The following is a 13,662-nucleotide window of genomic DNA, read 5'->3' as shown; positions in this document are numbered from 1 at the left end:
CCCCCCTCTGCAACACCACTTCTCGATTAAATGGGCTACTCGCTATGTTTTCAGCAAGCCAGCCGTAGGAGACAGACTATTCTTTCGTGTCTCATCCTTTGGGGCTGTTACAGGCCAGTATGCATCATGCGGGGGCCCGGAGAGACATGATTTCTTCTGAGCACATAAGTTGATTTTGTGTTAAAGCAGCCAGGGCAGCCGAGGTGCGACTAGGACATGTTAAAAAAGAAGAAGAAGGAACCAGGCTCCACTGCACTAATGCAAACCCTGCACTTCAACAGTCGACACCTTTTACTACTCAGACCTTGCACATTTGTGCGCGTGTGTGTGTGCAAGAAGCAACACATAATTCCCGACTGTTGTCAGTGATAATGTGTCACTAATTAAATGTAACATCGCAGAGCTCCGGTTTATTTCAACAGGCTGCCGTAGGGTATTAAAGAAAAGCCCCAGGTGCACAGCAGGTAGTGCGGACTACTTCACCTGAGGTTGTGGGTTTTAGGATAATGTGCTAAACAGCAATACAGCTCCTCCACACTGCAACTGCAGTGTAGTAGATCATCACCTTACTGTTTTTACCATGCTAATGCTGCAGGATCAACGACAAAAACACTAGTCTATCATTCAAAAAAACAAACAAACAAACTGTTTATATACCACAGCTCAGGCTCGATTTGGGTGTTGGTGGCGTGCACTTAAGTTTACAAGTCAAAACATAGTTAGCAACTACTCACTTTTACAGAGGAGCCACCATTTTCCATTCAAAGACGTCAGCCCGGATGAACTCACACTGCCAATGCTAAACAGCTAGTTAAACATAGTACAAAATCAGCTCACAGGTCGTTGGGAAACACCTACCACGTATCTGAAGATGCTTGTAGAGACTCTTCAAAACTTGAGGGGCGAAACTAGAGATAAATGTGTAAAATGAAGACGAAAAAACTTTAGCAGCGAGTTACACATTTAACGTTAACTGTTAGCAAAGACGGTAGCAAGTGGTGTCGCCTTGTTTACGACAAAAAAAATAAAGTTCCATATTTATAAACACTGTTTAGTATTTAAACGTTGATATAACATTTGATTAATAATATTTTAGAATTTTAAATAAAAACTTCTCGAATATCGAATATTTGTCGTAACAAGGCGGCGTTGTTACGTCACGTCCGGCTGTCATCTTCTCGCCTTCCGGCGCAGCAAACCGTAAATGTTTGGTGGAGGTCTACATACCCGCAGTGCTTACCCCAAACAACCAGGGAGTCTGGCTGAAGCAGGGGTAAGTGAAGTCACATAATCTGTACGCTGTAAGTTTGACTTGAAAATTATAAAAAAGTATCACGAAAGTCATGAATGCCAATCTGCTTCCACGTGTAAACATGCAGATTGAATGAAGGAGAGTTTAGGGCAAAGCCCCAGTCAGCTCGGAGGAGTTACACAAACTTCCTTCATTATTCTCAAACCTGAGACAACAAGTCTTTCAAAAATAAGACGCAGCAGTCACCTGGTGGAGGCTCATTATTAAAGTATCATAAACTGCTGGTGGGTTTGTGCTGAAGCGGCAGATAGAGCCAGCAGTTCATTGGGAAATGAAGTAGGCCAAGATTGGAGATTGTGCCAGTGGGGGTCTCTACTGTTTCCTATGCCTAAAAACTAAAAAAACAATAGAAACAAAGCACTTTTTGAACCCACACTGTCCAACAAATCACCCAAATGACTTGTTTTCAGCTACAGAAGTGCCTTAAACAATCTCAGAGGATTTTCCGGTACCTTTGTAGTGGTAGGATGGAGAATCCTGTGTGTGGCCCTCTGTCAGCAGAGGCAGGTGTTTTCCAGTGTAGCACTCATAAGGCTTGAGCTGCAAAGGCCTAGATATAGTGCTCCAGCTCTTTGGCTGTATTTTTAGTAACACAACATAACTGAGAGAACACAGAGCAACTAAGCCAAGCAGGCTGTATCAATAAGACTCTCAGCCTTTGTCAACATATCAACATCTGTCTTATAATTCAGTGATTGTTATCTGTATCTCTTTCTGCACTCAGAAGCTTACGCTTACTTACTGTACACCACCCGCAGATCTGATATTCTATTAGCTGCAGAATGCAGTTATGTTATCTGCATGTACCTGTGATAGTATGTGGTTATATGTATATGGCGAATTTGTCTATAGTGCTATTTTAAACTACATATATTTGAGCATCTAGTGTTTCTTCAGCTCATGATAGATAAGTCAAGTATATTGTTAAATATTCAATCTTTTGTTTTAAACTAAGTGTTTCTGCATAAGTCTCCACTGGTTTGATCACATTTAGGGTCGATACAAATGGAGTAATTCCTCAAATGGATGATCAAATGTTGAAGCCATATGTTACTGATTCAAGAATGTGGCGTAGTTTAACAGATATTGCATGGCGAGTCTGAGGAGAAGCTAAACCACAAAGAGTTGCTTCATTCTGATGCAAATGAAATGTTGGGTCAAAATTGTAGCGCTGACTGGCTTTACTGGCAAATCGGCCACCATGGAAAGACTGCATGTCCCCTTTAAGCTCTTTTGCAAAATTGCCTTCAGATAAAGTCTCACTAAGCCTTTGTAGTCAGTGACCTGTTAACATTTTTCCAGCTGCATTACTGTTTTCCAGCAAGTTATTCCATCTATGGTAGTCTGTCCTAAGGGTAGCTGGTCTGGTGGAACTAGCCTTGTTGACCTCTCCTTAATGTTCATCCTTGTGTCCCAGCATGGATATATGTCTCTGAGTGAGTGTACTTCATTAAGTCAATTATGTAATGAACTAGATGAGTGGAATTGGATGTAGACACAGTAGGTTTCTCCCTGCAGCCTGTGAAGCTGCCCATGTAAATGACCACAAAGTTGTCACTGTAAAACTTCCAGAATGTCATTGAATTAACATACAGCTACAATGATTGACAGTAACATAATCAGGGAATGTGCTAGTAAGCATTGGAAGAAAAAGTCATCTCGTGATCCACCATACGTAGCAAAGGCAGACATTGGTGGTGTGTGCTCAGTGTGATACATTTTAGATTTTGTAGTTTTGTATACCTGTAAATATAGAGGGCAAACAGACAGGTTGCTGAAAAGGCAGAAATGCATTAGATGTGTGAAGTCACTAGGCAGCGTCCCCAGAGTATTATGGTGACTGCTCTTTGACAGTGACAGTACAGCTCAAAGAAAACCCAGGCATCCATCTGATGATGGCTCATAGTGAGTGAGACCATTGCGTGTGACCAAACCTGGAGGACCCTGTGAATCCGTACAGCGCTTTAATATTATTGCTCTTCTTTGGTCCGTGGGGACACTTGACCTTTTACCCCAAGCTGTATGGTTAAAACAGTCAAAGATGTCTTTGGTATGGTCAATTATACTGACTGTGAACTGATGTCATTGTGTACTGAAGCAGAAAACTCAAAATTAAAATATTTTGCAAACTATGAAGAAGAAATATTCAGCTGCACATTATCTAAAATCCTAAAAAATGTGAAGAAGACAAAAAAAGAGTTGTTTGAGCGTGCCACCTTTTCATTTTTGATTTGTCTTTACATGGTCTGAAGTTATACAGCTGTGAACTGCTGTTGGCAGTTCCATGTCTTGACTGTTAATACTTGAGTTGAGGCAGCACATTGAATGAGTCGGCGAGAATGTGCATGTTCGTGTAACTTGATGAACTGTTTGCCATCGTATCAATATCAAGACAGTGTAAAAGAGCCTTTTCACTGTGTGCTGTTCTTTGTTGAGGAGCAACTTCCACATTGTAATCTGAAATTACGTGTCCACTTCAATAATGAAATTATCTGCTCATGTGTTTTCAGCCTGTAATTGTCACCCCAGGGCAAGAGTAAGTTATCCAGTTTTTTTTTTCTTTTTTCCAAAAATCATGCTAGTTTGAGAATTTTCTGTGCAGTTAAAACATTCCTCATTAATTTGTGTAACACACCCACACTAGCTTAATTTGTGGTAACAAAGAAACAGCAGTGTAATTAAAGCGGATGGGTAAGATTCAAACAAGAACTCCTACAATTAGACTAACAGCAGGGTTGGCTAAAAATATCCTCTTCCAACCACAGTGGTATGTTGCTAGGTTTCATACAAAAACATTGCAGCAAGTTTGTAAACGGCCAAACTGCAGTAGATTATCTGATAATGCACATTGGTTGCAGGCCCTGGCATATCAGTGAGAAAGACAAACAAACAAAGTAGCTTTAGCGTTAACAAGTTCAGCCTGAGTTCATGTGTAAGGATCTTTATAAAACAGCACTTCTTCATACTATGTGCTTCACTGATGAACTGCTTCTCTCTAAAAATAGCTGACACAGTCGTTCAGTGCAATTTAATAGAGATAAAGAAGGACTATAGGATATGAAACAGTAACTATCATATGCTTTGAGGTTGTCAAGGGCTGAATTTCTTTCCACGGCAGCGAGAAAACTCAGGCATCTTGAGATTGTTCAGGGCGCAGAGATGGCGTTACATGTCGCCGCAGCGGTGTGTGTCACAGGTCAACAGAAAACATGGTTCCATCTTTTTAGGAATGATAATGGCAGTGGCACCATCATTTTCCACACTGAATTTATTTGGGCTGTCTTTGTCCTGCTCTTGAGAAATATAACCTGAGGGTGATGAGATTCAAGTTCCTGGCTGCAATTCTACCTCCCCCTGTGAGACAATCAGGTTTACATACAAATCAGCTCAGATGGAAGGGCAAATGTATATACAGTGTGTTCACAGAGTCAGAGAGACAGGTAGCAAGGGCAGAGAGGATTAGTCTCTACAAGTGGGCCATAAAAATCTAAATGCGTTGAGTATATAAAACATTGATTTCAGACTAAACTGGAACATTTCAGCAGAGTGAAAACTGAGCATAGTCTTGTTTTGAACAACTCTCAACCAGCTGATGCATTTTTTTGTCAGCTCAGTGGTGTCAGTGTTACCTTGAATATTAGTTAATAACAGCAAACATTTAAATTGTCAGTCTTTCCAAATGGAAGCAAAGCACATATGGTGGATTTGTCATTCTACTTTTACTGTGTCTAACACTTTGTAGACATTCAGATTTTGAATAAATCTGATAATCTGGCAACCTCTTTTGCAGATCCTATCCTTCTTTGATAGACCCTCTAACACACCTTCCCCTTTTCCAAAAATGTGTAAATCCATCTCAAGCTAAAAAGATTATATTTGTGTTTGGCTTGAAGTGTCCAGCAACACTATCAGTGTTATGTAAGCAGGTGTTATAAAACACATTGAAAGATATATTGGTTGCCACCTTGTTAAAGGCTCAACAAATATGAGCTGCAGGTAGACTGTAAGCGAGGAGCAGCGATTGCTTGATTGCTTTGTGATATGTGTCGAAGAGACAGTTTGCTACCTGCGGTGTGAAAGCTGCAGCAGGCAGCATCATGTAGCTGAATGAGAATTACAATGTGATTACTGTGAATGATGCTGATTTGGCAAAATTATACAGCTGTGTGAAAGAAGTGTTTTATGGCTCTTTTTTCCTTATTAGGCTGTCTACATGACATTTACAACAAAGAATCAAATCAGTCACCTTTTAGAAACGTGGTAACAAATGCGTCTCATACCTTTTCGGTTTCTGATGGCAGCATTGTTTCTGCAGTGGTTTTGAGTTGTGTTTGATAGAGGGGAGAAATTGGCCATCTGGATGGGCAAATTTGTCAAATTTGGTGAAACAGCTTCAGATGGCATAATAAATCTATTCTCAATTGTCAGTTTTATGGACTTTCTGGTCCTCAGTTATTTTCATGTCATTCGAGGTCAGTGAGATTTTGAGTTCTAGTGTATTCATGATGTTCCTTAAACATGGCTTAAACATGGCTCTGAGATAAATTCAACACAAAGCAAAGTACAGTAAATGATGAAAACCTTATTACATATTAAGCCATAGCTAGATTTTTGCACCAGGCTGTGAACATGTTTTTTTCCTCTTTCTGTTGTTCAGATGGACACTTTAAAATAGCAAACTACGGGGATTCACTTGCTTTTGGAGTCATTCTCAAGCAGCCATTCTAAGACCTTAAAGCATTTACATGTTGGCTTCATTTTTCCGCCTTAGAGGTTCCTACTTGCTTCAAACAACTTTAATATAATTTTGACTGTTGCATATTATACAGAAAATATAGAGCTCTGTTCATGAGTATGGCCTGCAGGGCATTTTCGCCGGCTAGTTAACTCTTGGTTTGCATTACTCTCTCCCTGTTGCCACACTCAAGCTTTTCTTCAGATGCTTCATATTGACTGCAGCTTCTTATCTTCATCCATTTTTCAGTCTATGAGTCCTGGACTTGAGAACTTGACGGAGGCAGACAGTTGCACAGCTCTTAAATCTATCTTGTAATCCTTGCATTTTTGGAAATTATAACTCCAATTGTAAGATTTTATTTATGAACTTTTTAAGATAGCATTAGGTTTACGTATCGATTTATTGATTTTTATTTTTTTTTATTGTAAAAGTGCAAAATGCTATGGTTAAAGCTATGGTTAAAGCATATGTTAAAGAGTAACAGCTTTGTTTTTATAATGTTGTGTAGAGTTAGTTAATCCTACTACCTCTTCATCCATTATCAATGGATTGGCAGTCATACCGGGTACATGCTAGTAAAAGGTGTTTTCTTTTTCTTTTTTTTTTCCCCACCTTTAACCCACAAACTAATATTAGTTCAAGGATATTCTTTTAGCTTTGAAACTAAATATTGCAAAGCTACAACGGCACGAATGCAACTGATGTCAGAGCAGACAGATACAGACTATTTGATCCAGCTCTTATGCTTTTACTTAAAAAAGAAAGACATTATTCAAACTAATGCCTGCCGACAGCTTCCTGGCTCTGAATGGAAATTACTTCATAAGGCAAGGCTTCAGGCCATGTTCAGCTGCTTCAGTATTTTCATATTCGAAACAAAAACTATGCTATCTTACATATACTTGCAGACACAATCAGGTCTTCTGGCCATTTCTTCCCCGATCACTCAAATTCTTTAATGAAACCCTACACTTTTCTGTCTGCACACTGCTGTTGAACACTATACTTTTGTCAATACGCAATACAATTTCTCCAAATGCCTGTAGTTCTGTAGTGCCCCTCATATATATATGCATATAAGAGCTTAATGTCAAGGGCTCCCTAAATTCAATGACTTTGGTCATTTAGAAATGAATGTACTGAGGGCATGCAACACTCTGATTACTATATTCTTTTAGAAAACTGAGGTACATCTTAAAAGTAGCCACCACAGCAGGATATTATATCCCATGGTTTTCTGCCCTGTCTTCTGGAGGCTTCATAGATCATCTTGTAATTTGGCCCTTTCTCTGCTCTTAATGGTAGGAGCTGTGTGACACGTCACCCACCCCTGTAAGCCAAGGTGCGGTGTTGTGTGAGGAGCAGGACCGGGATACAGCTCTAAACAGGCTCTCTCAAAGATATGACACATGTTAACGGATCCCAGAGGATTGGGCACGATAGCTGCCGTGAAACTCTTTTTTTTTTTTTTTTTTTCTGTGGAGATCCTTGGTTTCTTTGTTGGTTTGGTGCTATGGTTCAGAATAAAGTGACAAAATGATCAGCTTGAGCAGAGCGATGAAGAGCACGAGAGAATGAAGCAGTTAGGCTATGAGATAATTTATTCACCGTACCACAAGAGTTGCACAGCAGCTTTTAAAGTTCATCATCATTGCCTAAAAATGCATGGTATGATTTCAGAAATGCTTGTGTACAGTTGATGATGACCATATCCAAGTGGATGAGAATATTTTTAATGGGTGTGTGAAGGGCTTTTGTCTTCAGAGATTGGCTTTTCCTCCGAGTTAAAATGACTACTGTGTTGATGCTATAATACAGATAGCATTGATGAATCTTGTGTATGTAGATCTTTTGTTGGAAGATTAACTCCAAAAACTGATACTGTGACACTGGCAGATCAGTGCCATGGAGAGTCCCATTAACATTTATTGTAAATAAGTCATATTTCAGCCTTGGGATTCATTACACAATTGGACGTGAGGGCGTAAAAAACAAAAACACAAAACAACACATAGAACAAATGTGAAGTCAAAATTTTCTTCTTAAAGTTTACAGTCAAAACCTAGGGTTGGTTGGAAAAAATTTGGTCATTCAAAACGGAAAAAACAAAACAAAAACTCAACCCCAACTATATTCTCCGCGTGGCATCAGAAGAAAGTCACACGACATACTGCTCTGATTCTGTAGTTCTGTAGTGCCAGTTTCTGACTTCTGCACAATTGTTGCTGCTATTAATGTTTTAGTGAAAGCAATTTTTATGAGAACTAATCTTTCAATGGAACTGCAGCCTTGTTTATTTATTGGTGCTCTAACTTTAGCAAAACATCCAAGCACTTTGGAACACAATTTCTGGTGATATTGATACCAGCACAGTCATCTTCCACATCCACCTTTTGTACTATTGCAATAACCCTTCCCCTCGGTACAGTGACAACACCTTTCACCCTGTTTTATCAACTTAACTCTGAGGAGAAAACGCTAGTGGGTGAGGGTATTTTCAAAGTCAAAGCTGACATTATTTTACCTGGAGTGTTTTTCCAGGGAACATTTACTCCTGCTGAAAAGAAACCTATAAAACCTGCAGAGAACCTGCAGAGTTATGTTTGTTAATATGAGGGGCCATAAGTGGTCACCAAAGGCAAGAAAATGCGCTATATTGAGAAGGCTTATTGATTATAAATACCCCAGTTTCTCAAATTTTTCTGATTTCTGACTCTTCGTCCCATCATATTTCTGTCACCCCATTTTCAAACACACATTTGTGGGGGGGGGGGGGTTGATCCTATTCCAGTTCTTCAGTCTATAGTGCTCTTATCTCCCATCCTCGCCACTCCAGTATTATCCTACATCTGGGTCAAGGCCAAAGAAATCCGGTTTTATAACTTTGAGATATATGTATTACTGTATCACAGCAACATTGATTTATGCTTGTGTTGGAAAACAAACAATTTAATACAAGTGTTTTTACAGCTGTTCCACTTTTGATTCCAATGACCAGCAGCTCACCAAAGCACCTTGGCTATGCTCCAGAAGTGGATGCACTTCTAACAGATCAGTTTCTACTGCAAAAATGATCACACCAGTAGGTGATGTAATAGTTAAAGTATTCCAGCAGAAATATGTAATATAAACCACTATGATTTCCAGTTAAGATAGCTGACATATTAATAAGGTCAACATTTGATTTTCTCAGTTGCTGTTGAATCGACAAAAAAGTAACATATTTTAATCTATAATTTGAATAGACGGTATACTTCTCTTAACAAACACTTTAACTTGAATAAAGTAAATTGTTAACAGTTGTATTCCAACTGAAGCTGCTTTTTTGCTAAAGTACATCCATTCTCATTCATCTTTCATGTGGGCTGTGGACGTAAATGCAAACAAACACCACATAGGTCAGAATATTTTATGGAATTATGAAATCAGTGACTCCATGTTTATGTAAATTTCATTGCTGTTGGTTAGACAAGCCATTTATCTTTGTCTGAATCTGTATTACTAAAGCACACACATTCACACTTCACACTGCAGGAAAAGGCGAAAAGTAATAATACAGACAGCAAGGCATCCCAATCCTAATGTTAACGAAATCATAGCGCACTTATTGGTTGAGGTTTATTTGTGCAGATGGGAATGAATGGACCTAGTGATATAAGTCATCCCACTGTAACAGCTTTAAACCTGATGATATTATTCCATCAAGTGACAAAAAAGTGGCTATGAGTCATAAATGGTGTCCCGGCTCAGAGAACATGATGCACAGCAGCTACATAGGATGAGGCCAGTTGGCAAAACCTCATGTTTCCTTCGACTTGATGCAAATGAAGAAGTAGAACAAAATACTGATGCAGAGGAGATTAAATAATTCCAAGTTAAAATAACTGTAAATGCTGCTGACAAACCACCGAAGTGGATTATAGGGATAAAATCACAACAAAGGCCACACGAGGGGGGTGATGGCATTGTCAGATGTCAACATCAAGAAAAAATAAATAAGTATTTTTCAATATTATTATTTTAATGCAGACAAATGATTTAGCAGAGAGCTGGCAGCTGAGGGGTTAAGATGCCGACAGCATTCAGAGTGAGTCTGTGTATTATTTCGAATATTGTTTGCAGGCCATCATCTAGGAGCGGGAAATGTTGCAGTCGCATTAGCATGATGCGGATGCCACACAGCGAGAAGGTTGGGCCACGCTCCCTGTGGCTCTGATGACAGGAATGTAGTGTTTTTAACCTTTATCAAACACACCGAGCTGAACATGCCGGTGTGTGCGTGCGTTAGTTTGTTATTGAGCCACACCACTACAAATCATACAGCCAGAGGCACACAGTTAAGGTGATGGCTTTGCTGCTCTCTTGTTTTAAAGCAGCGAGGACCATTAGAGAGGAGAGAGAGACAGAGTGAGGTCAGCTTAGTCTGTTTCGGGCCTGTGCTGGAAGTACATTTCAATGACTTGATTATGATTGATTGCTGATATGATTTCATGACTCACTGTTGGCTGGTAGCTCATTTATTACTGTTGTCCATCATCTGACTGTGCTCCTTGCTAATGGAACAAGCTGAGCAGGATGCTCTCTTTTCATTCCTCTCTTTTATTCTTCTCTGTCCCTTTAAAATTCACATTTTTTTTTTACCATAATGTGGTACAATAATACAAAGGCATGTTGTTCAAAGTTCACAATGTTAATGCAATAATTCAGAATGTAAAAAAGGGACAAATGTTGCCATGCGGAAATGGAAGGATGAAAGATTGTGCCTGTTTTTTTTTCTCAGGCTGTAACATACACTGTCATCATTCATTCTACTGCTTTCATTGTTATCTCACTTCTTACTCCAAATAATGTAGAGTTTTATTTCTAGGTTTCCAGGTTTGTTCAGGTTGTGGTAAATTTCTGACCATTCATTGTACTCTGATAATCTGCCATTTGGCTTCGTCTGTTCAGTGCTAAATTTCACAGTGGTTCATTATAAGTGTTTTGTTTTTGTTTTTTTCTTTAGAGGATGTTTGCGGGCTGTGCAGTGTTTTTCTGGGTACTGTAGTGTCATGTTCAGAGTGGCTTTAGAAGTGTGTGGGAAAAACAAAAAACTAAACAAAACTGAAATCCAACCTTCTCATCCTGAATGGGACCAGACTGTTTATGCAACAGAAGTGCGGAGGATCGCAGGGTTTTCTGGCAAAAATGAGCTGGCTTAAGTTTTGCCAGACCACAGTGTCCTCTGGCACGATGCTGCCACGGGTGGGAAAAAAAGAAAGAAAGAAAGAAAATCGCTCCACCGACACATTGCTTTTAGATTTGTAACTTTATAACAACCAATTTTGAACAGTTTACCTTGTGATCACACAAGAACTGAAATCCTTCATAAAGCATTGCTTTGGCCTCAGATAAGCCTTCCAGCTGATAGATCTATTACTGAAACATGCAGGACATCATGGATCCTATTTAATTCCCTCCCCTCCCAGCTCCTTTCTCTGTAATCGCTCTGCACTCTGAATGCCTCCTTACAGTAGCTGATCCTCGCGGTTAAAGGAAATTCTCTTGTCAACATAAAGCTTTTAACAGAGCTGAAGCTCTCCAGCTTACAGGTGTTCATACAGTTGCTTTTTAATACCCTGATTAAAAGGAGAAAATGAACTCATCGAAATGGTTTGTGCTTGTGCAATATTCAGCTTTCTCTCCTGTCATTCAGTCTTCAGCGGCGCACATATGCACATGGTCTTCCGTCCCTGTGTCTCATTACTCCCCCCTCCATACAGTACAGGGGTCTGTTCTGTGCAGTGCTGGACGTTGTGTGGTTGCTACGGTATGCTGTGTAGATTTTTGCTGCAGTGCAGCAGGCAGTATTGTGCTGCTGCTGCCTCTGTGTCTTTCCCCAGCGCCCCCCCCCCCCCCATGCAATATTTTTGTGTACATTGTTTGGGAGCCGTGGAACACTTCCAGACAGTTTTGGTTTAAAAAAGCTGGGAAAAAAATGGCAGTAGCCCCAGAACTTCCGTCTCATTCATCACACCCAGAAAGTCCAGCACTTTGTTGCCTTCTTTCCTGACCACTTACAAAGCTTTGGCAACATTTTTATGATGACCTTTCAGAAGTCCTAATTTTTGTTTTTATCTTGCACATCCCTGTCTTTCAAGTTCAATTCCCCCAGTTTTAGGCTCCTCTAGCTTGTTGCTGTTGTCCTGTATTAAGACAGTTAGAGAGAAAAAGGAAGAAACGGTGGGATGGGCAGTGACTAAGTAACCTGTTTGTGATGGTGAGTGCGCCGCACTCTGCACAGAGAGGCCCGTTGTTTTCAGTTATACACAGAAGGCTAGAGCCGGTGAAGCACTCAGGTACAGTGTGTCAGAGACCATGTAGAAACAGCACCAGGGGACAGAATGGAAGCTGAAATATTTGTACAGTTTGTGTTCTATCTATCTATCTATCTAGAAATATGTATTGTAATATGATGACCTTTTCATCTGTGGGATTCCATGCATTGCACAGTCACATGCCACACTGGCAGCTTGCAACTTGCCATTTCACCAACACCATTTAGCCACAACATGACAGCCCTTGACATTTCTGGTAGGTTAGCCTCAGCTGGTTGAGCAAGTGTCACTGGTATCTGTTGGATATGCTTATCTGCATGTTGGACGGGTCTTCATAAGTGGGTGACAGCAAAGGTATGTGTGCACGTGTATATGTGTGAGAAGGTGGTCGTGCTTGTGGAATTGGATTAAAAAGGTTGTGTCGTGCTCTGGGGGACATTGTGTCAGGGTTAGGCAAGTTTCGGAGCAGCACTCTTTGAAAGTGTATTGTTTTAGAATTGAGAAAAAACAAAGCTCCATCCGGCGTAGACTTTTATAGCTACATATGGAGGCATCATCATTTGCTAAGATTTTGGAACGGCATGTGCGAAAGGCGTTAAAGGCAGAAGGAGAGCACGGTGAGTCCCAGCAGGGAGTCCTAACAGCAGTACACAATACTTATACCTGTTGTTCACTTCAAAATTACATAAAGTGTCACCTGTCATGAAAGAAGAAAGGTTAAACACTGGACACATTTTTGTTCTGATCACATCATTTAAGCATAGCGTGAGAATGATTAACACAACGATGTGCAACACATAAAAGAAGCACATGGAAATGACCTGAAGTTTTATAAATACAATCGCCTTCCACACCAATAAAACTGATTACTGCATTGCAGATGATCAAACCTGAAGGTCACACTTTATAGTATGTGTGTTTGGTTTGAGAGAGCATGTTTGCATGTCTGTGTGCGTGATGCATGTAGCTTCACTTTGCCGGTTATATTCTTATGCAGCAGCATGCCAAAGAGGAGGTGGAGGACATTTTATTATGTATGCAGTGCTTCTGGAGTTTATTTTGTATCTGTTCTGCATAAAGTATGAATCTTTTCAAACCCAAATAGGAAGACAAGTAGACTGATGAAAAGCAGTGGATCTACAGTAGACTCAATCCCTTCTCTTATCTTCTCACATTTATACACACATTGTCATGCAAACCCCACCCCTGACAAACATAACACCTTACAGCCATGTGAAGTAGTCACCTCAGCTCTTTATTGACTGGCTCCAAGGCCAAGCATTATGGCAGCCTTT

The 13,662-nt window shown here is 40.1% G+C and overlaps 1 protein-coding gene across 3 annotated transcripts in view; it reads left to right on the top strand.

Moving 5' to 3' along the window:
- Positions 1–13,662, top strand: part of fgf14 (fibroblast growth factor 14) — an 85,108-nt gene that overhangs the window by 808 nt on the left and 70,638 nt on the right. Inside the window, exon 1 of one of the 3 annotated variants that reach the window (XM_029530460.1) lies at positions 12,912–12,984. The exons of the other annotated variants lie outside the window; for them this stretch is intronic. Coding sequence (XP_029386320.1) covers positions 12,912–12,984 — 73 coding nt within the window. Of the gene's footprint in view, positions 1–12,911; positions 12,985–13,662 lie in introns of those variants that run through there. 3 annotated transcript variants of the gene reach the window in all.

Source organism: Echeneis naucrates, chromosome 21 (genome assembly GCF_900963305.1).
Source record: "Echeneis naucrates chromosome 21, fEcheNa1.1, whole genome shotgun sequence".
Taxonomy (NCBI): domain Eukaryota; kingdom Metazoa; phylum Chordata; class Actinopteri; order Carangiformes; family Echeneidae; genus Echeneis; species Echeneis naucrates.
The sequence above is the reverse complement of the archived record's forward strand: the minus strand, read 5'-3'. Positions and strand labels throughout refer to the sequence as shown.